This window comes from Caloenas nicobarica, chromosome 8 (assembly GCF_036013445.1).
Source record: "Caloenas nicobarica isolate bCalNic1 chromosome 8, bCalNic1.hap1, whole genome shotgun sequence".
Classification (NCBI taxonomy): domain Eukaryota; kingdom Metazoa; phylum Chordata; class Aves; order Columbiformes; family Columbidae; genus Caloenas; species Caloenas nicobarica.
This window is the reverse complement of record NC_088252.1, coordinates 28,526,132-28,553,392: the sequence shown is the minus strand read 5'-3', so window position 1 is coordinate 28,553,392 and position 27,261 is coordinate 28,526,132. Positions and strand designations below refer to the sequence as shown.

Below are 27,261 nucleotides of genomic sequence, written 5' to 3'. Positions count from 1 at the left end.
GAACTTGCGTGGAGAAAAACACATTGAAAGTCAAGCATTCATGAGCAAAACCATGGCCTGTAATTATTAAACATTTCAGAAGGACCTGAAGCTGAGGATGACTGTAAAACAAGCTAAATACTAATTTTCTAGTTTCAGCAATTTTTCACGTCACACTGATAGTAAAGGCACATGTTTGGCAGAGGAAGACCTTTCCCCCAATTTGTATAAACTAAAACCATCTGATTTTGATTTTCTTCACATTTTCCTGCGAAACGCACCTCTAGGCTTAGATGAGAGATGGAAAATTATTAGAAGGAATTAATTAGAGAAAGATTTAAAGGGAACTACGAAAGGAAACCACAACTGCAATGCCTGTAGAGCAGGTGCTGCTGGCAGGTCCGGTTGGTGGTGGGTGAGCTGCTGTTGCCCCGGTTTAAACCTCTCATCAAAAACTCAGCACCAGCCTGAGCGTTACTAGAAGAGAGCTGGCATTGTGCTCTGGAGAATTTGTTAAAGGAAACACGGAAAAAAATACTGAATGCACAATAGATCAGGAAAGAGGGAGCAGAAGAGAAATCTTGTCTAAAAAAGGATAGAGATAAAATCAGGCTTGGCATGACAGATTTTTCAGAACAGTTTAAAGGGGTAAAATCTATTATTCCTGCTCCTGACCAAGTCATTTAAGAGCACTTGAGGCAGTAGGGGGGTAGGTTCTCCCGTGAATTATTCTCACGGATCAGGAGGTCACTCTTTTCCTGTAGTCATTTGTGCACCTGCATCCTCTCCGCCATCAAAAAAGTGGAAGTTAAGAGGGTGGAATCTGAGGCGAGCAAGTGCTGATGCTGTCCCAAGGTACTTCTGCATCAGAACAAGGGGATGAAAGAGGATACACAATGTGCTTCAGCAGCCTGCAGAGGCGTCCTAGCAAGGAACACACTGGTGTCGGAGGAAAAGAACAGAAAGAGATCCAAGGAGTGTTCCCAGACCAGGGGAGTAGTTACCCTTAGGTGCTGGTTTTGTCTCCTCAGTCTACGTTGTCCACACTTTAATTCCAGAGACTTTTTTCACACTCTGGTGCAAACCCTCATTGCCTAGACTAACACGAAGCGTATTTCTGAGTTACGGCTCCCTTTCCACAGAGGTTCCAGAAAGAACGTATCAGATCGCACACGCATCCTGACCAAACGCTCACTGCATTCCCACCGCAGCACACTGCTCAACCTGTACTCAATACATACATCTCCTTTACTCCCAAGATCTTGCACCTTGCATCACGAGCCCATTCTTGTGTTGTATCTGTTGGTAACAGCATCAGCGGTTTCAGTGCCGTGGGTCTGTGTTCCAGGGCTCCTGCGCAGCCTCAGCTGGTGATGCTCCAACACAAAACATCCCGAAAGTAAAGCTCCATTTTACTGTCAGAAATTTAATCTGTCCTTTTATATGCTTTTTATATATGAGACACTGACCACATTTACATGCTAGGTACTTTACAGTTAATGCAAATTTATGTTTTAAGCCAGAAATACTTATTTTCTTTCTTTTTACTTCTTCTCACCAAACTTCCTGTGAACTGACTCAATGTACTTAGTTATTTTCTCATGATTAACTTTGACAGGCAACAACAAAATCTGAGGACAGAAATGATCCACTTTTGCTGTACAATAAAATGACCTTGGCACAGCTCCAAAACAACTTCTCATTGGAAATCAATAATAAGGTGAGTAATCAATAAGCTGATATTTTAACCTCTAATTTATGACTGATGAGATTGAACAATGAAGCCTGAGATTTTTTTTCTTTTAAAGACATTTCTTTCTTGGGCTTAGACATATTAGAAATTGAACAGGATACCTGATGTGCACACTATCTTACCTAAACATCTGACGACACATAACTATGTAAGACTGTGCTTCTGCACCAACTGTATCTCCTGACTTGAAGGCAGATCTCACCCTCTGCTTCAACATAAAGAGGTGTAAAGAGTAAAGGAAAAAAAATATCATGAGTTTGGCTTACACTCATGGATTCAGGATGGTAAATCTTGTAAACCCTGCACATGCATAACCCTGGCTGGCAGTCTGCAGAGTATCCTTTGCAGAGGACAAATTCCCCTCCTGTAACGACCAGGGCAGCTCCAGAAAGCCCAGGACAGAAGTTAAGACTTATAGTGACCAACTGACTCAGATACGTTGTAGTGTGACCATTCAGACCCTCTCTGTTTATCTGGAGCTGTGGATTGAGAACAGCAATTCCAGGTTTTCCACCATTGCCTCAGCAAGCTGGGCTCCAGAGCAAGCAGAGCGGAGCCCTGGAATCCATGACTGCGAATCAGGAACATTCTGCCCATTCCTCCCCGTGCAGCTCCCCAGGACGTTTCAGCTCTGCCTTTGCTCCTACCCCGAGCCACGGCCCGTTTGTGCACTGTAACCTTTAATTCATGGCACCACGAAGTCCGGCTAAAGAGAGGCAAAGATCTGATAACACAGGTGTGCCTCCTCTGTAACACCACGTCTTACCAGACATGGTTATTTTTTATCAGAAAGACTCTACTTCAGTGTCTTGCACAACGGGCAGGCGGGTTAACTACTGTGTCCTGCGGAAAGCACCGAGGTCTGACCAGCAGGAGCGCGTTACTGAGTCTTGAGAGGCCAGGAAGGTACTATGAAGTACTAGAATTCCTACCAGTTTCATAATCACTGCGGTTCTTATTGACTTTAAATTCTTCAACTTTAAATGATATGACAGCTCCGTTCTGCCGAGCTTCATTTGTTCCCCAGTTCACCTCTCCCAGAGGTCTCAGCTGAGCAGTTCCCATCACAGTGACAATGTCAGAAACCAGCGGCTCTTGTCACACGGTGGTATTACTCTGGGTATTTTTAGTTCCTGGGGACTGCTGCAGATCAGCAATAATCATCTGCTCTAAATTTATCCAAAAATGCTCAAAAGACATATAATGGGAGTTGGTAGAGTTGTTGTAATGGTCTAAGGATAGAACAGCAATTATTCCTAAGATTAGCCTGAAGTTTGTTCCTTCTCTTTCAAACCTGAAGTGATTCTGTTCCTCAAAGCTCATCTGCTTTCCTCAGCTACGTTACTTTGTCTGCTCAAAGACATTACCTCTGCCAATAAAACCTTCCTCTCAAAAGATACAGACTGGAAAAAATCACCAATACTTTTCAAAGCAACAGGCATAACAAAAATTTTTAAAATTAACAAAAAAAAATTTGAAAAAAAAGTACAAAGATTATTTGCTTTTCTTAAACGTAACACCTTCCTTTTCCTTAGTACAATGAGTGCCTACCCGAAGTGGAACAAGCACGGAGTAGCTGCGGAGTTTTGGTGCTGATTTGCAGCATCTGCTGTGACTTGTTTTGTGGGTCCAACGGTGGCCACGGGGGCCGCGGGCAGGACTCTCGGGGCAGGACTCTCGGGGCAGGACTCTCGGGGCAGGACCCCCAGGGCAGGACTCTCAGGGCAGGACTCCCGGGGCAGAACTCTCGGGGCAAGACCCCCGGGGCAGGACCCTCGGGGCAGGACCCCTGGGGCAGGACCCTCGGGGCAGGACCCTCGGGGCAGGACCCCCGGGGCAGGACCCTCGGGGCAAGACCCTCGGGGCAGGACCCCCGGGGCAGGACCCCCGGGGCAGGACCCTCGGGGCAGGACCCTCGGGGCAGGACCCCCGGGCCAGCCTGCAGAGCTGGAAGCAGACGCTCCACAATGGCCCATCAAGTGCACCGGGAATCCCCCTGCCCCGGAGATACACACACACACTGGACTGAAAATCAGGCTGCTACTCATGCATCCATTTAAAGGTTTTCAGCCAAATACAGCAAAAAGGCAACCGACAATTTTACTTACAATACCATTTCTGCTTTTCTAGACTGCAAGGAAAGGGTCGGAACATTTTTAACTGTGTTAGTTTGAGATCACAACAATGTCTCAAACCTTTCTGCTAAACACTACCCTATTTTAATAGGATTTTAGAGCTGTTTCTTTATGATTTAACCATATAATAATGCAGATTGATTTTCCAGGTATTCAACTGGTCAAAATTCATAAACGATATAATGTCAACCGTACAAATTAACATTGAGAACACTGAACATGTTGTTGTTTATGATCCAGAATACCTTATCAAGCTGAAGTCTATTCTTAATAAATACACTCCCAGGTAGGTATGTTAGGTATTTTTGCTATCTGCATTTTATTTCCAGTAAACTTAAAAAGCCTAAAAACATTACCAGCTTATTACTGTTGTTTTGTTAAACAGAGATCTTCAAAATTACATGATCTGGCGATTCGTAATGGATCTTGTCAACAGCCTAAGCCGTAACTACAAGGACACAAGGAATGCTTTTCGTAAGGTGCAGAACTTAATCTCTCTTTAAGCTGGAAAGATGACATTTTTGAACCATAAAAGACAATTTTTAATGTAGCTGTAGTATATAAAAATTTAATGTATTTTGAATCTTGCACAGAAAAGCTAGATGTGTTTGCTGAAGCTTCTGCTGGAGCGTACACATAATTTGTATGATACGTGCCTGACAGCTGGAGTGGAATGGAAAAGCACTGTTCTGGTGCTTGGTCTCCGTGTTTTTCTGAATCTAAATTAATCTCCACTTTGATAACAGAACAGTCCCATTTATCTGCAAATGATTACAGTTCTGATTGACTTGTGACAAACTCTTCAGCGTTCAAAGTCAAACATTATGGGCCCAATCTTGTTTTTCAGTCATTTGATCCTGCAGATATTTTAGTGCTTTTAAGGAAATGCTGAGCAGTTTCACAAACAGATTTGAGATGGAAATCCTTTGTACTTCCATAGTAGAACTTCCCACTCTAAGTTTGCTGAGCTCCATTAAAAAAGCTTAAGGCCATTCTGTTCTATCTGTTGGTGACCCAAGAAATACTTTAACATACATATACAGCTTAGTCAGTTGGGTCAGGTTTACATATCTGAACATATATATATGTATATGCGTAGTCATTCTGAATGAGTTACTATTTTAATTAAGCTCCGTACTGCTAATGTTTATTACTGAATTTGCTTTAAGTTCTGGGGGAGAGGGGTTGTATCTACTTTTCCTATATAAACTTTTGCTATATGAGCAAATGGCTACTGGTGCAGCCTGTTTGTGTGCAGGGAGTGTCTAAGAAAGAACGAGGTTAAGGACAGACAGATTTTCTATTCTATTTATCTGTTTGTCAGTAATGAGTTCCAAGCAGCTGCACCCTGTCAGGCTCCTCAGGCAGACCTGCACAGACATCTGTGCTGTGCTGTAACGTTTGCCAGAGACCATTCCTGTGTCCCTAATGCTTTAGGGTGAAAAGAAACATTATTTCCCTAGGAATTCGTTCAAGGTGTAGCAGTTACAGAGCTTTTAACACCAGAAGTGATTGACCTGTACCTCTGAAGAGATGAGTAGCTGCTTCATTATGGAATATAAACTTCATTCCAGAACGTGATTGCAGAGAGTTACCCTGTCTGCCATATTCTTTGCATTCAGGTGTTACACCTTTGTATTATCCACTTGGCTTTATCACATAGTTATACATTATCATGACATAATCCTTGCATACCTTGCAGCAAAATCCCATTGAGTAAAGAAGCTTCTACTCTGCAAGCTCCCCAAGGTGGGAGGCTCTGACAGCAGCAGCTGCTTGGGTCGCAAACACAATCTTATCCCTGCAGAAATGAATTGGCTGCATAACCACAATGGCCTGTTAGAGCTGGAACTGCAACACGGATCCCTGCAACGGTGTCAGCTTTGTGTCAGGGTGTTCCTCTTTAACATCGCCCCTTCTTGGCTTCTAGAGTGCTTTTCTTCTCTCTACCTTTCATGTTTTGAAAGGATAAAGAATATTGGTAATGATTCTCATATTTCCTCAGCCTGTGACACAGTCCCATGACAGAGTGAGCCCACCTAACTGTCATAAACACAAATGTGAATTAAATGCATGGATTTAGGGTTGTCTGGGCTCCTCAGAAACACGTCTGCCAGTCCGTCACCATTCTCCCTCACCTTGTGTGGGCCCAGATGTCACCGTTTTACCTACTGTTTATGTTTCACAGGCACTTTACGGCACAACATCAGAAACTGCTGTTTGGCGTCGCTGCGCTAACTATGTCAATGGCAACATGGAGAACGCAGTGGGACGACTATATGTAGAGGAAGCATTTGCTGGAGACAGTAAACACGCGGTAAAGCTTTTAGCAAACAGCCTGTGTGCCACCTAAGTGTCACTTAATTGCCACTTACCATGCAGTTCTTTACACAGCTTTGATTACACTTTTTATTACCCTTTTCTATAGAGCGGGTCACTTTCTAAAAACCCTAACCTTCAGATTTGCTTCTCCATCAGTGTAGCACTGAGGAGTAACCGCAACGCCTGTGCTAGGGGAGTCATTCCTTTGCTCTTACATACTTGTGCATGACTTGTCCTGGGCTGGCCTGCTTTGCAAGCGAGCGACCACAGGGTGACGGAACGCGTGAAATGCGAAGATCACGTGTGCCCTCTTGGAGGGACAGAGCCAGCACGGGTTCTGGGAGGCAGAACCCAGAGCACCGCGGGCACGTCAGCAATGGGCCCCGCAGCCAAAACGCACGTCCAAGAACAGCCCCCCCTGCAACAAACAGTCACCGCTTGTTCTGGGAGACTGACGCCAGTTCACATCTGCCAGCGCAGGCACAGGGACAAATGTTGTTTCTGTTTGGCTTCAGTCACACAGAAAATTACTCAAAATTAACCTGAAGTTAAGCCTTAGTTGACTCCTATCACTCCTACTTTAATCCAGGCTTAAGATATACCATTTTTTGTGGTTGACATATGCACAATGATTTGATCAGATGCACGGCATCCAACAGATGGATACCTGACAGATTTTTGTAATCTGAATAACAAAACTGCCTTCTCTCTTGAGCTCATGGCCATTCCCCTTCCTCCCAGAGGCCAGGCCAGGTGTACCACCTAACGTGAGCTCGGCCACAAACAGCACACACTCAACACCTAGTGCGGAGAACACAAGTCTGGAATAAGCGAACTGTCACTGTGGAAACATAACTAAATCACTTTAGGTGGATTTCTAACATTCTGATGTTTTTTCCAAGGTGGAGGAAATGATCGCAGATATACGCGATGTTTTTATAAAAACCTTAGATGAACTCACCTGGATGGATGCAGAAACCAAAAAGAAAGCGGAACAAAAAGTAAGTTAAATTTTGAATATTGCTAATGTTGTGTATTTCTATAAAAATCAGTATTTCAATTGTTATCCCTGAAAAAAAACAAGCAGCAAGATCTATCACTATTTTATATATACAAACCCACATATATCTGTGTTTAGATAGGTACAGAGGCTCACAGAGTTCTTAGATCAAAGCCAGATTACATGGGAAGGGGCCTCTGTGGAGATAAGCACACAAAATAGGAGGAATCTATATACAAGATTAAGCCCTTCCAGGCAAATCAGCAATTAAGGAGCTAGATAATGACTATCTACAAGAAAGTAATACTGAAAATGAGAAGAAACGATTTATGGTGATCTGACCAGCTATTAGGAGCAATAGGACAAAAAACCCCACGTGAAACCGCAGGCCGGACACCATCAGTGAGTTCTCTATTAAGGGGAGATGTAGTTCATGTAAGTCTGGAGTAAGTAACAGACAATTAGTTGAAGAGAAACCCACATGCACTCCACGGGCTGCTTAGAATCACTTGTTTGGGGGAATAGCCTACATCAGAAATTGTTTGTGTAAATAATGTGCTTTTACTGCTGAATTTATTGAGACACATTTATATGGAAATAGAAGAAAGAATTGATAAAGAGTGTATTTCTTTTACTTACTCCTGACATCGCCATCAAATACAAATCAATATTTGGCTATCAAAAGAAACTGAGTACAGTTCGGGTTAAAAAACTTTGTTCAGGACTTCAAATCTTCAAAATCTGGGACCACTTAAGTAAATTACTTCACTCCAACGTAGATGTGGAGCTAGTTAAGAAATATGGATACAGACCCAAACTGAGTCAAACTGTACAAATTTCTGGAAATTTATAAATGTGTTCTCCTATAATGTAGTGACATTAAAAAGCATCCAGTTATTAATTTTATTTCTATTTTAGATGCTGTAAAATATGCCAAATATTTCAAGATTTCTACTATTTGCTTAAACGAGCCTTTCAACTCAAAAGCGTAGCTGAAGTATGTTTAGCTTTCTTGTGCACATTTCTGTGAGTTTACTTCAAAGGAAGAAACAGAACATTCTTTCTAGAATTTTCTATTTCTACAATTAGCCAAAAACGTCACAGTGCTTTCAAGGAATAAAAAATGTAAACAAAACCAATATATAATTAACATCTGGCTGTTCTGCAGTTGCTTCCATATTGCACTTATTATGTAATTTATGGTTGATTTACAAATATGGCTGGATTTGCTATGGCTATCAAACGATCTTGTCCGCAGGCAATAGCAATCAGAGAGCGGATTGGTTACCCAGACGAGATCGTGAGCGATGACACGAAGCTGAACAGCGAGTACCAGGAGGTGAGTCCCCACAACAGGCAGCGGGAGCAGAAAAGGGGCTTCACGCAAAAAAGGGTGAATTTCCTCCACAGCCAACAGAATAACTCTCTTTTGTGCTTGGATGCACAGGTGTAAACACAGATGTTTTAAAAGCAGGTGTAGGACACCTGATCCAGTACAGACAGTGATAAGAATCTGATGGTATTTCAAGGGAATGTAAAAATTCTAGAGGAATTATGCTAGAACAGAACAGTCCGGTATTTCTAAATGTGCCACCGACTGTCAAAACACTGGTTGCAGTGGCTGCAGGGTTGCATAACGCAGTAATGGCATCTATTTACGGATTGGAATTAGCCCCTGAAGTGTGACACTGAGCTGCCCGTAGAATTTAAACTGCACCTGAGCTTTTCACTGCAAAACCTGACCTCAGTATGCTACCTTGTAACATCATCTGCAAGAGGAACTCCATTCACGTTATTTAGTATACATGTACGTTCAGGCAGGATATGTCTTACAAGTCAAAGCTTTAATTTTGAAAAATACAGACAAATAACCAAAGTATGCTTTTCAAAATGCTGTTTGAGCCTTTTTTGTGTGTTCTAAGGTGGAATTGCAGCTTCCCAGGCTGGTAGCTACTGGTTTCAAATGGGAACTCCTACAGGTTGGGTCAAAACCACCAAATGCTGAACTCCACTCAGTCTGTACAGAGAGAAGGAATAAAGATCACTGGAAGAAATTATACAGCTGGTAGCATATATCCGGCTACAAAATCAAGTCTGCAAACCAAGTTCCAATCGTAGATCAAAAAATACTCTTAAAAATGCGTTGCTAAGCTTATCGTGCTTAAGAGTAGATTTTCCAGATCCATCTCTTTTTATTGCAAATGAATAACACTGCCACTTTCCCCCTCTTTTTTTTAGTTGAACTACAAAGAAGAAGAATATTTTGAAAACATTATTCAAAATTTAGTATTTACCCAGAAGAAAAGGTTGAAAAAGCTTAGAGAAAAGGTGGACAAAGAGGAGTAAGTATTTAATAATACTGTAGATAGTCTTTCATTCCATTTGCACAGGAGGATGTACATGGTTGGAGGGTAATTGGTGATTATTTAATGCTTGAACGACCTTCTTTCCGCACTGTTTCCTCCATGCAGTGGGCAGGTACGAGAGCATTGCTCATTTCTCCACAGCTGGACCTACATTAGCAAGTTGGGCAAAGAAACTGAGGGATGGTGTAGAAGGTTAAGTGTTCTGGAGTAGGTCTGGGGTGGTCCCTTGGCTCCTGAAGGGGATTAAGTGGACTCCAGGAGAACAGCTTTTTAATTAAGTTCATCTGAAAGATGAATTTCATCCCTGAGAATTTCGCTGAGCCAAAGAAAGTTTGATTAAATGAGGATGAGCAGGAATTTACTTCAGAAATGTCCTCCTGCTCTGAAGTGATGAATGTGGAACGCGGAGGTACCAGAGACTGACCCGGCACGCTCCCCAGCTGCGCTGGCAGCTCCTCCTGCCTCGGCTCTGGCCATTGGGAACTTAAGCCAGATCAGAAACCTGACTGCGGTCACCATCAGCCATGCTCACTTGGCAAGACACTTCATTTGAACAAGGGCTGCAGAGCTGGCTTTATGTTGAGGAGGGGAGAAGAGAACTAGATTTGTACAGTCTAAAAAAGACGAGACTAAGGGGAGGTCTTATTGCTGCCTTTAACTGCCTGGTGGGAGGCGATACAGAGAAGCCGGACTCTTCCTGGAGATGCACAGGGATAAGACAAGTGGGACCCAAGTCAGAACACGCAAAATTCTGACTACATGTTAGGAAACGCTTTTGACTGTGCGGGTGGTAACACAAGACCTAGAGAGGCTGTGAGATCTCCAGATCCCCATCATTGGAGGTACTCAACTCTTGAATGGACAAGCCTCCAAGCAGCCTCATCTATTCAGCTTCACATGGGGCTGCATCACTTCTCAAGGTCCTTTTAACCCAAGTTATTCTATGATTCTGTGTTTCTATTTTCAGTTACTTTATCATTTTCATAGTGCTGCTCCAGACTTCTTTTTTAAGAAAAAAAATCAAACCCTGCAACTGTTCAGACTCTTTCTAGTCAGTCATCATCAAATACTTTTCAGAAGATGAAGTTTGTACCTCACACCTCTGGAATCACCACTGTGAATTTTCCAAATACTGTGTCAGAGATTTTCAAAACTATAGTTATTATTGTGGATAAATAGTTCCAACTGTTGCTTTTGCTGTTGTTTATTTACTTATCATTAAGTGAAAGTTTATATTCCGCCTAATAGCCACCTCACTTCTGTTCTGCCTTCAAGCTGTGTTCGGCTTGTTCAACTGCTTCGGCTCAATTGAACACAACTCCTAGTTTGTTCTCACAAGCCTGAGAGTTAGAAGTAACTGCTGTAAGGTGCATTGCATTCAAAGTGAGCCTGGAAGTATCAACCACAATTGGTTATCCTCTGATAGTTACAATTTATTCTGCAAATTACTTTTCACTTAAGGAATAGAAACTGCTGGAATACTTTGCATTGCTTACAATTGGCATATGCGATACAGTGATAAAATACGTAATTTATCCTAGAAATTAGTTTCATTCAGAGAGCATGGAAATACAACTTCAGCTGTTTAAGGCCCTGCTATTTTTTTTTGAACTATTATCTCATTTTCTCTGACACATTTTCTGGACTATTATTAAGTGTACAGTAATGAACCACACCAAAACACTAGCCTTGCTTGCAGTTCTAAGAATTTCATTAGGTGATCACTGCTGAAAGCCAGTAAAACTGTAAACTACAAAAAAAGAGTCAAAACTCATTATTTCCCATGTGTCAAGATGGACACAAAAGCAATGCTGAGAGCCTTCATCAAGGACAGTAGGTATTACTTAAATTAAACCACAGCCCTGTGAATCAAGCCGTGCCTCTGCCACAGAGCTCATCGGGATCTCTGCATGTATTTTCATTCCTCAAAAATTGTGTTACGGAAAAAAATAAGAGTTTCTAAATTGATATTCATAATGTACTAGTATTTGAGATGACAGCTGGATATATGACAAGTGACACAGAAATCCTTTTAAGTAAACAGTCTTTTTAAAAGTTCCATTATCCCCAAATGTTTAGATACCATTATAACCTCAGCTTCTGTGTTTCAGTTTCTTTATATAGGAAAATTTGCCAGTACAATGCTGCAGTATGAGCAAAAATAGAAACGAAACCTAAGTATCATTGTTCATCTGTTTGGATAATGAAGGGAAAGGGCTACTAAAATGATTAAATGATTGGAACGTCTGACACGGAGTAAGAGGCTGAGTGCGAAATGGCTCTTGGCAACGCGCAGCATTACCTCCCACCGCAGTGATTCTGCGGGGCTGTCTCTAGGCTTGTTCCAGTCATCAGCACCTCTGCCATTAAGAACTGAAATTCTAACATTTATTCTTCTGTTGTTACTAGGTGGATAAGTGGAGCTGCTGTTGTCAATGCTTTTTATTCGGCAAGTAGAAATCAGATCGGTAAGGTTTACTAACTGCCCAAATTATTTATATATGTGTATGTATTTTTAAAATCAAGAAATGAAATTATTTTAATGTTATGGGGGTTGCAGAAGGGCCTCAGTGCAGCAAAATTGGGTTTCATTCACAGTGTTTTCATCTCCTCCTGTTTTGAATTGCCTCTGTGCAGAATAAGGACAGAGGCTTGTGACCAAATACATTTGGTGGCTCCAGCCTTTCTGTTTTAAGGGACAAGCAGGGCTTACAGTACCACTTTTACCTGCCCACTTCAGCCCTGTATTACGTGACGGAAGGAGGAGGTGCCAGGGTGTGGATTCCAGCGTAACAAACTCCCGTGGCCGTGGGCAGCAGCGAGCACAGGGCAGCACCAACAGGGCTCTTTCCAGCCTGCTTATTATCCTTCAATTTTCCCACGGATCTTTCTCCTATGGAAAGAAACTGTACTGGATTTCTGCTGAAATGCGAGAAATATCTGTTTTCTTTCTCTTGTCGTGTGAAAACCATCACCTGATTCCACTTTTTTGTTCAAGTTTTGTAGAGTTATACACATCCCATTCACAGGGAGGATGTACACTTTCTATTGCTGCCACAGGCTGAAGCAGAGGGAAGAGGCCTGCATGGGACCTAAAGTGTAACCAAACATTCCGTGGAATTTTAGAAATTCATTTATAAAAAGATCACAATTGCAACATGATTTCACTAATTTGTTTCTTAAAAGCTTAGAAAAATAAGCACAGAAGTGGGTGAAGAGAACCGCTCTGTTGCAATTCTTTCATTGCCGGTTTGGCCTGTTCTTATTGATTCTGGTGGGAGTTACTGATATTTTCAGTGGAAGAAAAGATTCCTCTCTCTGAGACTGATTTGTGGTGGGGGCAATGATCAAATGATTTATTCTTCTAGGGTGACACCCTCCCACTTCTCATGATGTGAGGTTTATTTAATAATGAGAAGGCCAAGTGCTGTAAATTGGAAAAGTAAGCTGTTTTTTTGCAAAGTAAAATGGCAACAAAGACAAAGAAAAGCTGACGATTTTGCAAATGTCTGAAAAGCCATTTTGCTTTACCCCAGGCTTGAGGGGCAGGGGAATGGTCCTGCTGATCTGTCCCTACTATCCTACAGCCATTACCACATGTCACTTCACTTGTTGCTGGTAAAGCTGAGGAAACAGCCTGACTTTGGCTGAAGCGCTCTGTTCACACTGCGTACATAGGCTAACGAGGCAGTGCCTTAATTGTGTTGTGGGGTGTTTTTTTTGCAGTCTTCCCTGCTGGCATTTTGCAGCCCCCTTTCTTCAGTGCATCCCAGCCCAAATCTCTGAATTACGGCGGCATTGGCATGGTCATCGGTCATGAAATCACACATGGATTTGATGACAATGGTAAGGCGCCAAGTCTCTAGGTTCAAAACATACAATGCACAGAATGTTTTACATGCTTTGGTGCTTAATCATTCCAGAGAGCAGATTAAATTAAGATGAATTTTCCATATATAAGACCAAATCTGGGTTTCTGAGGCTTTGCAGTATTGTTCCTCATGATGACCCTCAAAAGCAAGATCCAAAGAATTCACAGACCCTCCTGTAGCTGCTGAGCTGCAGCAACAGCCTGCGGCACACGAGTGTTTTTAATATAGCTGCTGGTCACTTGTGTTTCCCAAAGGTTACACCAAAACCCACCATAAACTACACCGAACTGTGCCCAGGGCGTATCACTAGGCTGGTGCGGGTCTCGCTCTCAGACCTGCCCACCCGCATCCTTCATTTCTGCACCCGCACGATGAGCAATCCAGCCCCGAGTCACCACGCTTCCTGAGAGAGCCTCAAGCCCATCTCCTTATGCAGCCTGAATTAGTTTGTTTTCCTTCTCTGCTGAAATATAGCCCTCCTAGGAAGAAAAAAAAAAAAAAAAAAGAGGGCATCACCTGTCTGACTGCCTCATTACTGACATTTTTCTTCATGAGTGATTCATGAGTGATTATACATACTCGCTACCCCACTTACTGCATCAGAAACCAGTGATTATACATACTCGCTACCCCACTTACTGCATCAGAAACCAGTGATTATACATACTCGCTACCCCACTTACTGCATCAGAAACCTCTTCTGTATACTTAATTCTGTTAACATATTATTACAGGCAGAAATTTTAATGAGAATGGAGACCTTGTAGACTGGTGGACTGAAGAATCAGCACGCAATTTTAAGGAGCTATCCCAGTGTATCGTGTACCAGTACGGAAACTTTTCATGGGACCTAGCAGGTGGACAGCACGTATGTCATATTCCTTTGTAACTACCAATGTTCTTTCTAATGAGGAAGCACAAAATCTTATGTCCTAGACATGCAAAACCTTATTCATGTGAATGTTCTCTGGGTTTATGGCCAACACTGTCATGCCTACATGGGAAAAAAAATACATAAAAGAGAGATTCCTAAAATTAAAGATAGTGGTAAGAACTCCACACATACACTGACTGTTCTACAAGAGGCAGGATATATGCTGAGAAAGAGCGGCAGTCCTAGAAGACTTTTTGCAACCTGAAAGGCTCTCTTTTAATTCCACAAAGGAACAGGAGAAAAAATTTGGAAGTTTGAACCTCATTTCCCCAAATCTTGATGCACAAATAATATACACGTCCCCATCACAACGAATCCTGCCTGCTGCTTTCTTTCACTTAAAAGTTTCTTGCTCTTTCCCCAAGGCAAATATCTGGACTACAGAACAAAAAGAGAAGAATTGGGTACAGTAGGAAAGAACAAGATGATATGGAGATTTAGGGCAGGCAGGCAATCTATATGTTGCTGCATTTATAGCATTCCACACAGTTAAAATTATTAGGCATTCAGTGTAGCGTCTGTGCCTGGAAGCCCTAATTTCACGAGAACAGGTCTGTTCTGTGTCCCAACAAGATCAATATTCCATTAACTCACCAAAACAGGTGACGGTGACATAGTAATTACTCATACTGAAGAGACCAGTCCTGCTCCTGTTAAATGCAAACTGCCCCTGGGAGGAGACAGCGCTGTGCACGTGTCCCCGCATGTCACTTCTGGGGTGACCCCACCCTCTGCTAATGCCCCCCAGTACCCAACCCAGGTTCCAGCATCTCGAGCCACCTGAGCCACCGCCACGCTGCTCCCACCTGCTGCCACGGCCCAGAGCTACAGACACAGCACATTTCCACCGCGGTTACTCGCTGAGCTGCCATCGTGCTGTCACCAAGGCACAGACTGCACCAGTGCAGTCCTGCATCTGCCACACAGCGAGTGACAATGACAAGGGAGCATCAGCCCTGGGTCATTGCTGCGCAGTGCGAGGAAAGTAGTTCACTACGGGAGCACTCAGTTGTGTTGCGCTGTAGAAAACCAGTTACTTTAACATCCACCTTGTGGATTTGAGATGTCCCTGGGCCACCCACGGCTGGTCCCTCAGGAACACAAATGTCCCTTGGGTGGCACCTCCCACAGTTCAGTGGCAAAGGAGCAGACACGAGAAGCCATTTCCCCGACTACCACTGCCCGGTTTTTAGAGGCTGACAAAATATTCCATCGTACAGAGTAACAAAAAGATAAAATTTCCAGCCCTGAGGTTTTCCTAATCTGTGTGTTAAACTGTTGGGACTCACAGACAGACTAGTAAAAATAGAGAAGAATATTTCAACATAGTTTTCTGCCATTTTTTCACACATTAAATCTAGAATATCATTGCCCAATCAATATCTTGGTCTAAAGGTTGAAAATACTTTAAAAAAAAAAAATTACAGATTCTCCATTACCAAAGCTTAATCATCTTTAGTGACACTTCACTGACTTACAAATACCATATCAGCTAAATAGGTATCTTCTATGTGTCTTGCTACCAAAGAGGTACCTAACTTGCCTAAGATACACGAAAATCCTTTCCAGCAGGTTTGCTGATGTCCATTAACTGATATTTTCAACTATTTGGAGTTTGGAATCTTTTTGTAGACTGTACGGACAGGTTCTGCCCACTTCCTCTAATTGGAACTGTAGTAAGAAGCTGAGGGTTAAAGACATGGAGAAAATAGGAAGAAAGAATGAACACTGCCTAAGGACCAGCAAACGTGGGTAAGAGATGAGAGCCCAGCGAGCTGGCTGAGGGGAATTAGGGCAGACAATGGGACCAGCATGGATTTTGAGACAAGGGAGGCAAAGACTTTTCAGAGATGTTTACACCATCTTCTGATAGAACTTCAGGTTTTAAGGGAATTCTTGTCTTTAAAAAGTGAAAAACACACACAAAAAACACACAAAGGTCCTGATTAAGCTCTTCTTTTCCAAAAAGTATACTTTTCCTTTCTATTTTACAGCTGAGTGGAATCAACACACTAGGAGAAAACATTGCTGATAATGGGGGTGTTAGACAAGCATATAAGGTAAGAAGTATCCCTTTTTGTATTTTAGCCAAAACCATCGTAGATTAAGAAAATTCGTTTCAGAACCTTTGAAGAAGAAAAAATACTTTTGTGTTAAGGACAGGATCATACCTACTGCGTCATCAAGGCATGATACAAAACTATTGACCAGCTGCTGCATTTCTTTCCTCTTATTATTTCAGGGTACATACTATCTGTTCCTAGTGCACTCTTTTTCAGCTGACTTCTATTTTTTTTATCTTTTCCCTTTTGTGGATAGAGAATTTGTAGAATGACAACATGTACTGAAGCACACTTGCACCACCACCTAACCAGAGGGACGATGCCGACAGCCGCCTGCCTCTGGCTGGCTGCACCAGCTCTTTTATGCCAGGAAGGAGGGAGAGAATTAATTTCTTCTGAGCTCTACCCATAAACAGCCTCTCCCTACACAGAACACTGTTCACTGGTCAAAATATTATCTTGTACAAGTGACTTGGGTCCCCTGTACAGGTATCCAAAGATGTCAGTGACATCTGGGCTCCTTGTGCCAAGTCTTCCATGGGACCTTGCATGCTTTTTGCCCTTCCTTCCATTCTCTTCTGGAAATAGATACTTAATTCCTTAGACTGGCCAACTTTGAGACTGAAAGAAGCAAAGCTCTCCCCTTTGGGTAGAGGGTCGGGAGGTGAGAAGCAAGTCGGCTTCTCTGTGACCTTCTCTTGTTACTTGCAAATCTGATGGTTGCAGGCCTTAATAACACGATCCTCCCTCTGCTTCCCTCAACACCTTGGTCCACAGCAAAACATTCAACACTTGACGACTGGAGTGCTGTCCTTCCTCAACACCGTGATGGGCCATCTCACACTTCTCAACATTATCATCACGGCTTCTGCAAACAAACCATCACCAGCACTTCACTACAAACATACCCACTTGAGGGCAAATATAATTCTTAGTGAGAGTTTAAAGAATCCTTTGGAAGCCTAAAACAGGTGTTAGCATGGCACATTAGTCTGATGTTCAATTCCTGGAACATTTGTGCATTTAAAAAAACCACAGTACAAACCCATGAAAGGGGGTTCTCTTTCTGAAAGGAACTGGAGTAACCACAGAAAAGTTAGAAGGTCAGAAGTATTACCAAAAAGAATTAGATACTCAATTAATATGATAACATTATAGAAATAGTATGAAAAGGTCCAAAAGGCATCTTGAGAGGTCACCTAGTCCTGCCCCCCTCCTCCTGGCAAGTAGGATCAACCATTTCTGTACGGTTCAAACACACCGTAGGAGAAGTTCTGCTGCCTCCTTGCTGCAGTTCCAGTGCCACCACGTCTGCTCTCACCAGTGCAAACAGAGCAAGCTGTTCCTTTCTCTTCTGCGACCTTTTCTGTATTTGAAGACTGTTACATACTTGAAGGCTCAGACTTGACTTCTTTAGACTAAACAAACCCAATTCTTTCAATCTTTCCTCATAGGTCATGTTTGCTAGACCTCTGCTCGTTCTTGCTGCTTTCTCCTGGACTCTCTCCAGTTGGTCCACATCTTTTTGGAGCGCAGTGCCCAAAACTGGACAGCATGCCCCCGCTGAGACCTGGCCAGTGCCGAGCAGAAGGATTACTTATGTATCCTACACAAGGCACTCCTATTTATACATCCCAGTATGACACTGGCCCTTTTTGCAATGCTGGGGCACTGTTGGCTCTTGTTCAGCTTGTTACCAGTGAAACGTGCGGAGCCTTTTCAGCAGACCTGGTAACCGCTCCTCCCAAACCTGCCCTTGTGCAGCTCACTGGCTTCACTCCTGCAGTAGCTGGCACCAGCTTCAGTCAGAACGTTTCCCCAATTTGCCAGCATCTTTTTAGCAGTAATGATGTATTAACAAAACATTGTTTGACATACAGTCTTCATAAGACACATGAAAGCAGCTGTTCTTACTATGGAAAGGTTTTAAAGTCTTCTGCAATTTGTTTTGTAAAAAAGAAATAAAAAAGAACAACGACAAATTAAAAAAACCCTGATTTTCATAATGCAACATTAGATAATTGATAGAATTGATTTCTTCACCTTGCAGAATCAGTTTTGTGCTAGTAAAACTGGATCCTGGAACTCTGCATTGTATACAGGGAAAGCATATCTTACCATAAGTGTGTTATTTTAGACTCTAACCCAATAGCTGGCAAAAAAACCCACTAAATATATTTATGTGACAAACACTGGAGAGAAAAACAAACTGTAAACAGGCCAAAAAGTAAGTGTGTCCTATAGAAGCAGACAGAAAAGTTATTTTTTGCCACAGCTGAAGGTTTTTGCCCCACACATCTCAAGTCTAATGGAAAGAAGGAGGAAAAGAGGGAGATGAATAAATGAGGGCAACAGGAGCTGGGTCTCTCTGGTTTGGAGAAGATGAGACTAAGGGGAGACCTCATTCATGGTTATAAATATATGAAGGGTGAGTGTCAGGAGGATGGAGCCAGGCTCTTCTCGGTGGCAACCAGTGATATGACAAGGGGCAATGGGTACAAACTGGAACACAGGAGGTTCCACTTAAATAGGAGAAGAAACTTCTTCTCAGTGAGGGTGCCAGAGCCTGGCCCAGGCTGCCCAGGGAGGTTGTGGAGTCTCCTTCTCTGCAGACATTCCAACCCGCCTGGACACCTTCCTGTGTAACCTCATCTGGGTGTTCCTGCTCCGGCGGGGGGGACTGCACTGGATGAGCTTTCAAGGTCCCTTCCGATCCCTGACATTCTGGGATTCTGTGATTCTGTGAATGAATCCTCTGATCACCCCGATTGTCTCGGAGCTCATTTGTGCCCAGCCAGCCACTTGGCCAGGGATCCACCCCAGGGAGTCCCCAGCTCAGGGAGCCCCCTGGGGTGCGCTGGCTTTGGGGCTGCGCCTCCCAGAGCAGCACGCTCGGCCCTGGGGAGCTCTGCCGTGCAAGCTGTGTCTGCAGGGCACCCACAGCACCAACCGGGCCGCAGGGCCTGCCAGAGACACTGCTGGGTGACAGACAGAGCGCTGGGTGAGGACAGACAGCGCAGGGGCTGGGGGGAGCGCAGGCCTTGCTGGTGCTCCCCACACCTGCCCCTCCGCTGCCGGCTGACAACCTCAGCCCTTTCAACTATAGGACATATTCTATTTTTTAAACACAGAACAACCTTGCTTTATGCAGTCATTAATTAACCCTGTGAAAGGATTTGCTAGGTAAATATGTAACAGACCAATGGAACTTAACACATTAATTATTATAAAGCTTGCTGAAGAACATTACTAACTCTCTGTAGCTACTGTATTTCAGAACACAACTGTCCTCCTTTGCATTCTTAATTTCTTCCCCTGTAAGCACAGTTATGCAAAAATGTTATCTGGGTGTACTCATCTTACTGAAATGATTCCATTAGCCTTGACTTCTTTTTGCTACAATAAATAGCCTTCTTTAAGCCTGTCTGTCTTACCATTCATTCCAATATAATTGGGGCAGCTTCACTAAACGGGTGTAAAACAGCATTGAAGGCCCATTCAGTGAGAAAACTGGCTCGATTCCGTCAGGTTACTCGTATCACAGGACTGAGAAATGGCGCTGTCATCTTCTGCTTAAAGGTGGATGGCCAAGCAGTCCATGAGTTAACGATGTCAAAGAATCCATGTTCCTCCTTGTCATAATTTCATTTCAACTGTCTGGGCTGGAAGTTGTAACATTTCTACTCGATTCACCCTACAGGCCTACGAAAACTTTGTGAAGAAGCATGGAAAAGAAAAACTTCTTCCTGGTCTTGAAATGAACCATAAGCAGCTGTTTTTTCTGAACTTTGCACAGGTATTCTATACTTCTTGACTGAAAGCTTTGAAAATCACTTGAAGTTACAGTTTAACAGTAAGTCAGAAAGCGTTGGCTGACTCGCAGTTTTGCTGAGAGCCGACAGAGCTGCCACGCCGAGCAGCGTTCACTACAAAGTGGTGAAAATAAAGTCTTGTTAGGTATTTTTTATCTTCTCTAAATAAATTAATTCAGCCACAAGTAAGTCTGGCAGACAATTTCTTGTGCCCAAGTGCCTTTGTCTGAGGACAACAGTATACTTTTTAAAAAATAAAATATACATTTTTTTCTGTATGTTCTAATGTGAAATTTATTCTTGTGACATTAAGTATTTCACAGTGAAACGACAGCAGGTCTCCTCCTGGACAATCTCAGTGCTAACAAACGCTTTTCTTTGTTCTGTGTGCAGGTATGGTGTGGAACATACAGACCAGAATATGCCGTGAACTCCATCAAAACCGACGTGCACAGCCCAGGCAAATTCAGGTCAGCATGTACAGTCATCATCAGTGCAATCCTCGGGTGCAATGCAGCTTTTAGCGGCAGAATTTCAACAACTCTAAACAAAAGGCCAGGCTGCGCTTCCAGGGTTGATTTAGGCACATACGCAGAAATCGGCAGAGCACACAAGATGGCTGAGAGACAGACAGACAGGCAGTCCCTCCAGCGCTCTGTGCTGACACAATAGCCTCAGACCTCCCAGGAAGCTCCTCAGACAGAACAGGACTCTGGGGGAGTTGTCCTTGCTCTTGAGAGGTACCACTGAATTGTGTCCACAGCACTGAGCACCTCTGGACAGTCATGTTCGCAGGACACAAACGCCATCACCTGGCTGTCACCAAACGTGCGGGGCTGGCGCAGCAGAGTCCCAGTGACTGTGTCTGGAATCCAGTGCTCTCCAGAAGTCCCCTGGTTCCTGCAATAGCTCCTGCCAGGGTTCTCCTAAAGACCAAAGGCTGTGGATGGAGTTCGTCCTCCACTAAAGTCACTGGTAAAATCTCCAGTTAATCTGTGGTGGAGAAGAATTCAGCTCCTTTTAAACAGTAATACTGACATGACAGAGACATTTTTATCATTAGAGTGAGGAACTCCTTTGCCATTTAGAGCTAGAAAGAAATAGCTGTTAAGCAAATTGGTATTTCTGCTTTGTGTACTCAGTCAGCCTTCCCAAGAGCAGGTGGGCTTGAATTCAGCGGAGTCAAGCAGAGACTTGGCTGCTCGGGCTGAGCACCTTTGGGCCAGACTAGGAGCTGTCCTTTTTATCTTCAGTCAGAGCAACCTATTCATCAGTAGTTTAAAAACAGGTTTGCTCTAATAAATCTGTTTGGCCAAATGCCGTGAGATCAAGTAATAATGTAGATATCACAACATCACTGCTAGCTTTGAAAGGCTGTGTCATCTCCAGGATTTACGTACACAATAGCTGGATACAATGCAGTACATTAATTCCAGTATCCTTCTTTCAACGGCTTTTCACCAAAGACTTTTTTTGTTTATCCCACATACTCAAATATTTAGTGAAAGCAGGGACTGTTCCTTCAATTGCTGCTTGACTGGCATTTCACTGTGGGTGGTTTCTGTACTATCTGCAGATCTCTCCCGGAGGCAGTTTATGCATCAGGTCCTACAATCAGCCCAGTTTGGTCCCCATGCTAACGAGGTCTGTGCCCGCTCCTTGCATATCTAATGGGCATGACTCACAAGTCCTTTGAAGTTCACTAGTTCAGCATCTTTGTGTAATTGTATTTGTGTACATCTTGGATATATCACATCGTGTATTGTGCTGGTTTTACATCAGTATGAAAGGCTGTAAACTCTATATGAAATGACACAAGTATTAATGAGAAGCCATACTAACATTTTGAGAATGTGAAGTAATTTTCGGGGTGAGGGCCCCCTAAAAGCTCTACAATAGAAAGCATTTCAGTACACAAAACACCCACAAAATGACTGCCTAATGACATACCCTTTGAATGCCACAAAGGCTCCCAGTGTGCCTTGCTCTTTATTTGGGGAGGTGGGGTTTTTGTCGGTTGGTTGTTTTAACATCGACTGCAGGCTGTTTCCCCTGACAGGTAGGACAGGCAGCTCTTCATAAAAATTGTCAATTGCATAGTACAATTTCAGTTTATGGGCTGACAACTCTGAGGACTGGACAGGTAGAATCTGTTGTCTACCAGAAAAATTAAAAGTTAACAGAAAGATGCCTAAGATCACGTAATTGTGAAAAGTGGGTGAAAGAGAATCTGTACTCCCAGTGTTATCATACAAAATTAAAACATAGCAAGTACAATAACGGTTACGGGTCAAGCCCTGCTTGTGTACCAAATCCCCGTAGTTCTGGGCACATTAGTAAATGCAGCAGGATTCTTATCCCACTGCTGTTTTATCTGTTTGTAGTAACAAGTGTCAGGAGAGTTTTATTACACCAAAATACTTTTTGCTCTGTTTCTGGCAAAATCCCATTGTAGCAGTTCTAGTGAAGCCCTGCTAGATCCCGTAAATACAAGACTTTTGGGGTCATCGTTTTTTCTGTGCTCTCTCCCGTGGTGCTGCTGGCTCCCCACACCAGGCAGTAGCCAGTCTCACTTTTTGGCTGTAGAGGCCATCAAACGGTTCCAGATGTGAGCTGCGGAACTTCGCCACAACTTCTGCGGACACTGCCTGGTTCTGTTGAATCTAATTATTAAGATTACTCACAGAATAATCACAAATTACTCAAAGAAACAGTTCTGCAAATAATTCCTGGTCCACGATCAATGTGGACCAGTACATATTGATATTTGACATTTGAAGCTGCTGTCGTTCTCCTGTGTAGATCCATGCAAGCTGTATTTCCATTCCTGAAGAAGCAACTCCGAGCAGATATATCCACATATGTTCACAACTACACATATAGAAAGTGCTTTAGCTGGCATGTCCTCACACTCACTTGAAATCTGTTCTTTGTACGAGTCGTTTTTCCAGGAAACTCATTCACTGGAACGTTGGTGGAGAATGCCCAGAGAAGCAGTATGATCTTAGTTAAAACTTGATTGGCATAAAAATGTACATGAACATTCACTGGAAAGTTACACCGCAGTCCTCTACCTCAGGGGCTTGTTTTCCCTTTACCAAGAAAGGTGTCAGCAAAACATAGCTGAAAAAATTCTGTGAAAACTAATGACAAGCAATAAACCTGTTCCTAGTGAAATAAATGGAAGTTTTGTGAGAGCCAGTAAGGAAGAAGGGACAGGTCCTGCCTTTTGGGGGCCGCAATAGGGACCACACAACCCAAAGAGAAAATACAGCCACTGCTCGAGGTGAAATGGAATAGTCCGAGTTCAGAAATTATGGGCGTTTCCCACAGAATTTTGAGGTGATGCAAAAAAGAAAGTTACAAAATGTGTGTTTTCTTGTTTGTTTTAAACAAAAGCAGTCAACAGCGACAAGATGATGTTGTTTTGTTTTAAAGGGTCATCGGATCATTGCAAAACTCTCCGGAGTTTTCTGAAGCCTTTTCATGCACCAATGCAAACTACATGGATCCTGCTAAAAAGTGCCGAGTTTGGTGACGGAACTGCAAACCTTGCATCTTGAGAAGCTTTCCAGAAAAAGAGAAATTTTTAACTAATTCCAAGAAGGAGAGAAAGGAAGAAAACTGAGGGAACTATGCTAGAATCATCACTGTAATTCTTAGTAAACAGGCAAAAATAAAAGAATCAAACATGGAATGGAGGACTAATGCCAGTGCAGCAATTAGCTGCTCTTGCTCATCGGCTGCTTTTCCTGTCGCTGAACCCCATAGAATCTAAATCACTTGAGGGTGTGCAGTAACATCTCACTCGTACTTAATCCTGTTCCGCACCGGCCAGTGGCTTTCTGGATTTATTTTAAAATGTCAAAGTATAACACATTATCTCCCACTGGTTGGTGACTGCATATTTCTGATGGAGCGGAGGAAGGAAATATTAAGTAACACACGGTTTTAGACATCATAACATGATAATGAGACAACAGTTTATATCCAAAGTGTCAGACTTTGTACCCTCTGCTGTTACGATAAATCTGTTCTACCAAATGTCTTCATTTTTACTTGAAACCGTTTATACAAGAGGAGTCCAAAGACCTGCTGTGCTTAAGTAACCGCTCACTAATTATTCCAGCGTGTATTATCTGAAGTCACTATTTACAACAGTTTATTTACTGCTTTCCAGCCAAACTGAAATTGTAGGTAAATTATTAATTTTTGAAGATATATTCTATAAGATTGTGATCCAAGACCCTTTCACAGTTTTCTAAGCTTTTCCTTGCTTTCGCTAAAGTTGGTCTTTTTTAAAGTTTCTAGTAATGTATAAATCATAGTTTTTATATTTAAATCTGAGCTACACTTTTGACTTGAAGTGTTGTAATATATTTTATCAGAGGCAGCACAGAGCTGGGAAACTGGAGTGAAGCACAGCATCGGGCAACGAGCCCACGGCTCCAACCGCAGCTCTCCAGTGGGGTCACCTAGAGCCAAGCTTGCAGGCCGACTTTCTCAGTGTTTAGGGTCTGATCCTGCACACGATTTGTACATGTTCTGATTGATGTCAGTCTTCACATCAGGAAAGCTGCACAGCTGATTGCAAGAATGAAGCTTTAAGTAAGAAGGAAAAAGGCTTTAAATCTGCAATGACATGTATTAAACATCCTCATGCAGATTGCAAAGGAACTTACTGCTTTGTATATCAAAGCAAACAGATTTCCAAAACCAAGTACCACATACCTCAGATGACTGCTACAATAGGTATATTTAAAAACCTATGTTCCTTTTAGCTTTCTGAGTTTGTCATCTGATAAAACCATTTTGATAATAAACTGAAATTATGAGACAAATGCAATGTGTGTTCTTTATAGGAAATAGGCAAGTACAAAAAGAACCCCACCCAACCACAAAGAGATTTCTGTATTTGCTGCTGAGCACCACACCTCAACATCTATAACAACTGACAAATGAGAATTCAAATAATTCTATTCTAGTTTAAAAGCAGGTGCCAGTAGGTTATTTAGCATCCAAGGAGATCACACCAAAATTGCCTGCAGAAACTTCCACTTCCAAGGCTTTTCCCCAGCAGTGTGATAAAGAGAGCAGAAAATAAATGCCTTGTCATGAATCGCCAGCGGGAGCAGCAGCACAGCCCATTGCTGCTGGGGCCGGGGGCTGCACCCCCAGTTCCACGGAAGCGATGGAAGATCTTTGCTTGTGCTGCACCCAAAGGCAGCACAGCGAGTTCTACAGACCCTTTGAGGGCACACAGGGGACCTGGAGGGGCCCTGCACCCCCACTGGAAACCCCTCCTAGCCACAACAGGGAAGCAAAGAGGGAAAAACAGAAGTTGGAGAAAAGCAGTAGAAGAAAAAAAAAAAAGTTGTATTAACAGGGTTTTCACATCTCTGCTGGGCCCCTTTCTCCACTCCTCTCCACATATTTGTCATAGAACTTTCTGTACTCTTCATCATTAACCCTGTACATCCAAATGAAACTCAATCCTTTACAGATTCAGGCCCATAAAACTATGAAACGGAAAGTACCGTTATCCCCATTTTACAGCCAGACATGGCAAGACTCATCCAAGACAGACGAGAAATTCTGAAGGTAACTAAATAAACCAGTGGATCACTAGATACAGACTAAATAATATTAAATACAACAATCAATAAATACGGAATCACTAATAATCAGTGAACAGAATAGCAAAAAAATCCCATAAGTCAATACAGGTAGATGTAATGTCTGTTCAGTAGTGTATCCACAAGCTTTTCTGCCACACCTCATGTTTCATGTGCCTGCCGGACAGAAAACTGGAAGAACATGTTTATTTTTGGAGACAGGGATTATTCCCTTTAGTTTTCAAATGCAGGTGTACGGCACAGTGAAGATTTTTTCGCTTCTGACTGACCTCTACACACATCAAAATAGTCTTGATTCACGTGAGCTCCTGCTGGAGCAGGGAAGGTGAATTCGTATGTACTATCAAGGATACGGTCGTTTCTTTCACCATCACAGTTAGAAATAAAGCTTCCCTGTGGAAAGGATCCAGCAATGCTCTGGCCAGAGCAGCAACAGATACTCAAACAAAACACAGACACACTTGATAGCTGGATTTAGACCCGTCATTGCATCCAGCTTTTATATTCATGAATTATAAGACTTTTCCCAAAACCCCCATTTGATCACTGCTTCCCCCCATCTGTTTTACTACAGACAGACCATGTGTAACAACGAGCTGGGGCACTGAAAGAAGTGTGTGCAATCCAAACCAAACAATGCTTATGTCCAGAGAAATGGGGAAGTTTCCCTAGTGATTGTTGGCCACACAGAGGGCCGGAAACATCCCCCTTTCATTACATGAAAACACTGAATCAAGCGAATAGACATCTAGAAAACCTACAAACACTCCATGATTTGATATAAGCGAGTGAGAAAGGACAATGTCGGAACCAAGATATTCAAACTGTTAGTAGAAGTCGTGTTTCCACGTGCCCCTGCATCACCTCCAGCCCCAGCCCCTGCGTGACCCCTCTGTCCTGCGCACGGGTGGACGGGCCCCACCAGCCGGGCTGGTCCTTTCCTCCTTTCCCTCTCCAGGAAGGGTTGGCTGCGCTCCTGGCTACGGCAGCTGAATCAGAACCGTGGGGGTGGCTGTTAATACTGATACAAGCCCTAGTAGGAAATGACTGTACTCCAGAACCATGAGAAAACAGAGAAATCATCTGCAGTACAGACCTGGCTCTCAGTGTCCCCGATACCAGCACCGGGGTGGGCACATCATATACCACATGTCATCAGTTTAGTCCGCTCCAAAAGTCAGCTGGCACATCAGCAGGTGCAGGGAAGCCTTGCATTAGCATTTAACAGAGAAACAAGATGTAAAACACACATCTTAGAAACCAAACTTTAACAAGTGGCAATTACCATTTCCTCACTCAAAAGTGAAATTCAGGTCTTCATAAAAGAAACAAAGCGCTAGCAGTTCAGAGGTCAGGTATCCAACATTAAACGAGCAGTGACAATCAGAA

General features: G+C 43.0%; 1 protein-coding gene across 3 annotated transcripts in view; it reads left to right on the top strand.

Annotated features, from left to right (window-relative positions):
- MME (membrane metalloendopeptidase) overlaps positions 1-25,067 on the top strand; it is a 38,922-nt gene extending 13,855 nt beyond the window's left edge. Inside the window, exons 10-23 of one of the 3 annotated variants that reach the window (XM_065640393.1) lie at positions 1,598-1,699; positions 4,017-4,153; positions 4,253-4,346; positions 6,056-6,184; positions 7,092-7,190; positions 8,448-8,528; positions 9,428-9,531; positions 11,965-12,023; positions 13,282-13,401; positions 14,162-14,295; positions 16,356-16,421; positions 20,125-20,220; positions 20,630-20,706; positions 23,675-25,067. In XM_065640393.1, the coding sequence (XP_065496465.1) occupies positions 1,598-1,699; positions 4,017-4,153; positions 4,253-4,346; positions 6,056-6,184; positions 7,092-7,190; positions 8,448-8,528; positions 9,428-9,531; positions 11,965-12,023; positions 13,282-13,401; positions 14,162-14,295; positions 16,356-16,421; positions 20,125-20,220; positions 20,630-20,706; positions 23,675-23,774 (1,398 nt within the window). In that variant the 3' untranslated portion in view covers positions 23,775-25,067. Of the gene's footprint in view, positions 1-1,597; positions 1,700-4,016; positions 4,154-4,252; positions 4,347-6,055; positions 6,185-7,091; positions 7,191-8,447; positions 8,529-9,427; positions 9,532-11,964; positions 12,024-13,281; positions 13,402-14,161; positions 14,296-16,355; positions 16,422-17,878; positions 18,908-20,124; positions 20,221-20,629; positions 21,288-23,674 lie in introns of those variants that run through there. The other 2 variants (XM_065640392.1, XM_065640391.1) reach the window with 2 other exon arrangements.
- Positions 25,068-27,261: the final 2,194 nt, after the last annotated feature.